Raw genomic sequence first — 1,627 nt, 5'->3', positions numbered from 1 at the left:
CTTTAGAGTTGCCCTGGGCTCAGGGGGGAGCTCCTGGCCCCAACTCCCCTAGTCCCCTAGGGTCAGGACTAGGGTTGTCTTCTTTTGGAGTCTATTTAGCTTCTTTGGGCATTCTCGAGCCCAATGTCCTCTCTCCTTGCAGTAAGCACATTGATCTTTGTCCACTCAGGGTCTTCTTTTGTCTCCCAGGTCCCTACCTGGTCCTGTTCCCTGAACTACTGTGGCCAAAATTCGACTCAACTCTTTATTTCTCTTCTTCTCTCTCTTATCTTCTCTGGCTTCCTGTTCTTTTCTAGTTCTATCCTCTCTCTCTTCTAATGTCTCACGTTTATTGTAAATTTTCTCAGCTTCTCTTATTAAATCCTGTAAGGAGTACCCATGAAGGCCTTCTAGCCTTTGAAGCTTGCCATGAATGTCAGGAGCAGATTGCCCTATGAAGGCCATAATAAGGTCTGCCTGACGCTCCTGAGCTGTGGGATCAAAAGGGGTGTACATCCTATATCCCTCTATGAGGCGCTCTAGAAACCCTGCGGGGGTTTCATTTTCTCCCTGGGTTATAGCACGTACCTTTGCCAAATTGGTTGGGCACCTTCTGGCCCCTTTGAGACCCGCTAAAAGAGTCTGGTGATAAAGACGGAGGCGCTCCCTACCTGCCACGGTTTCAGGGTCCCAGTTGGTTGGGAGCAAAGTGGGTCTCCCATCCTCCCCGGGGACGTTTTTCTGGGCTTCCAGGATGACTCGCTGTCTCTCCTCTGTGGTTAGGAGTGCCTGGAGAAGTTGTTGGCAATCTTCCCAAGTGGGTTGGTGGGTAAGAAGAATAGACTCAATTAAAGCAGTTAAAGCCTGAGGGTCCTGAGAAAAAGAAGGGTTATGAGTCTTCCAATTATACAAATCTGAGGCTGAGAAAGGCCAGTATTGGATCTGATCCCCTACAGTTCAGAGGGGAAAGACCTGGGCAGTCCAGGTTCCACCAGAAGGACCTCCTCTATCTCTTCTCAGACGAAGTCTGCTAGATGGAGGGGGAGATTGATCAGGTTCGGTGGAATCAGGAGAGGGATGAGGTAGTTCTTGGGGTGGGGGTGCCTGCGCAGGTGGATAGGGAGGTGGAGGATCAAGGAGGGTTAAGGAGGCTTGGTCCTCAGGGAGGACTGGCTTCTGCTTCTTTTCAGGGGAAGACTGGAGGGGTAAAAGGGAAGAAGTGAGATTTGGGGGAACTGAAGGGTAGAGGGCCCTTGATTAGTCTCTCTGGTTCCCCGTGGAGGTAGGAATGGTCGTGCCCAAGGTGTAGGGTTCCGGGCCAAGTCTTCCCAGGTGACTATATAAGCCACCTGGTCCGGGTGTCCATGTGGTCCTGGGTGGAAAATGTATTCCTTAACCTATAAGATAGTAGCAAGGTCAAAAGTCCCATCCCTTGGCCATCCTTTTTCAAAAGAGGGCCACACAGAGGAACAGAGATTCTGCCACTTTTTCTTTTTAACCTCCAGTGATAAATTACGGGCCCGTTCTATGACCTCCTTCCAGTGTTTCAGGGTTAAGCTTAAAGGGGTAGTTAATGATTGACCCATGATAGAGGACATGAGAGAGAGAGAGAGAGAGAGAGAGAGAGAGAGAGAGAGAGAGAAAGAGA

General features: G+C 50.0%; 1 protein-coding gene across 1 annotated transcript in view; it reads right to left on the bottom strand.

Moving 5' to 3' along the window:
* Window positions 1-1,627, bottom strand: part of LOC108491093 — a 17,730-nt gene that overhangs the window by 3,796 nt on the left and 12,307 nt on the right. Inside the window, 1 exon segment of the mRNA XM_029565926.1 lies at window positions 70-929. Within this exon segment, the coding sequence (XP_029421786.1) occupies window positions 70-929 (860 nt within the window).

Source organism: Nannospalax galili, unplaced genomic scaffold (genome assembly GCF_000622305.1).
Source record: "Nannospalax galili isolate Female #2095 unplaced genomic scaffold, S.galili_v1.0 scaffold1138, whole genome shotgun sequence".
Classification (NCBI taxonomy): domain Eukaryota; kingdom Metazoa; phylum Chordata; class Mammalia; order Rodentia; family Spalacidae; genus Nannospalax; species Nannospalax galili.
This window is presented reverse-complemented; position numbering and strand designations above follow the sequence as displayed.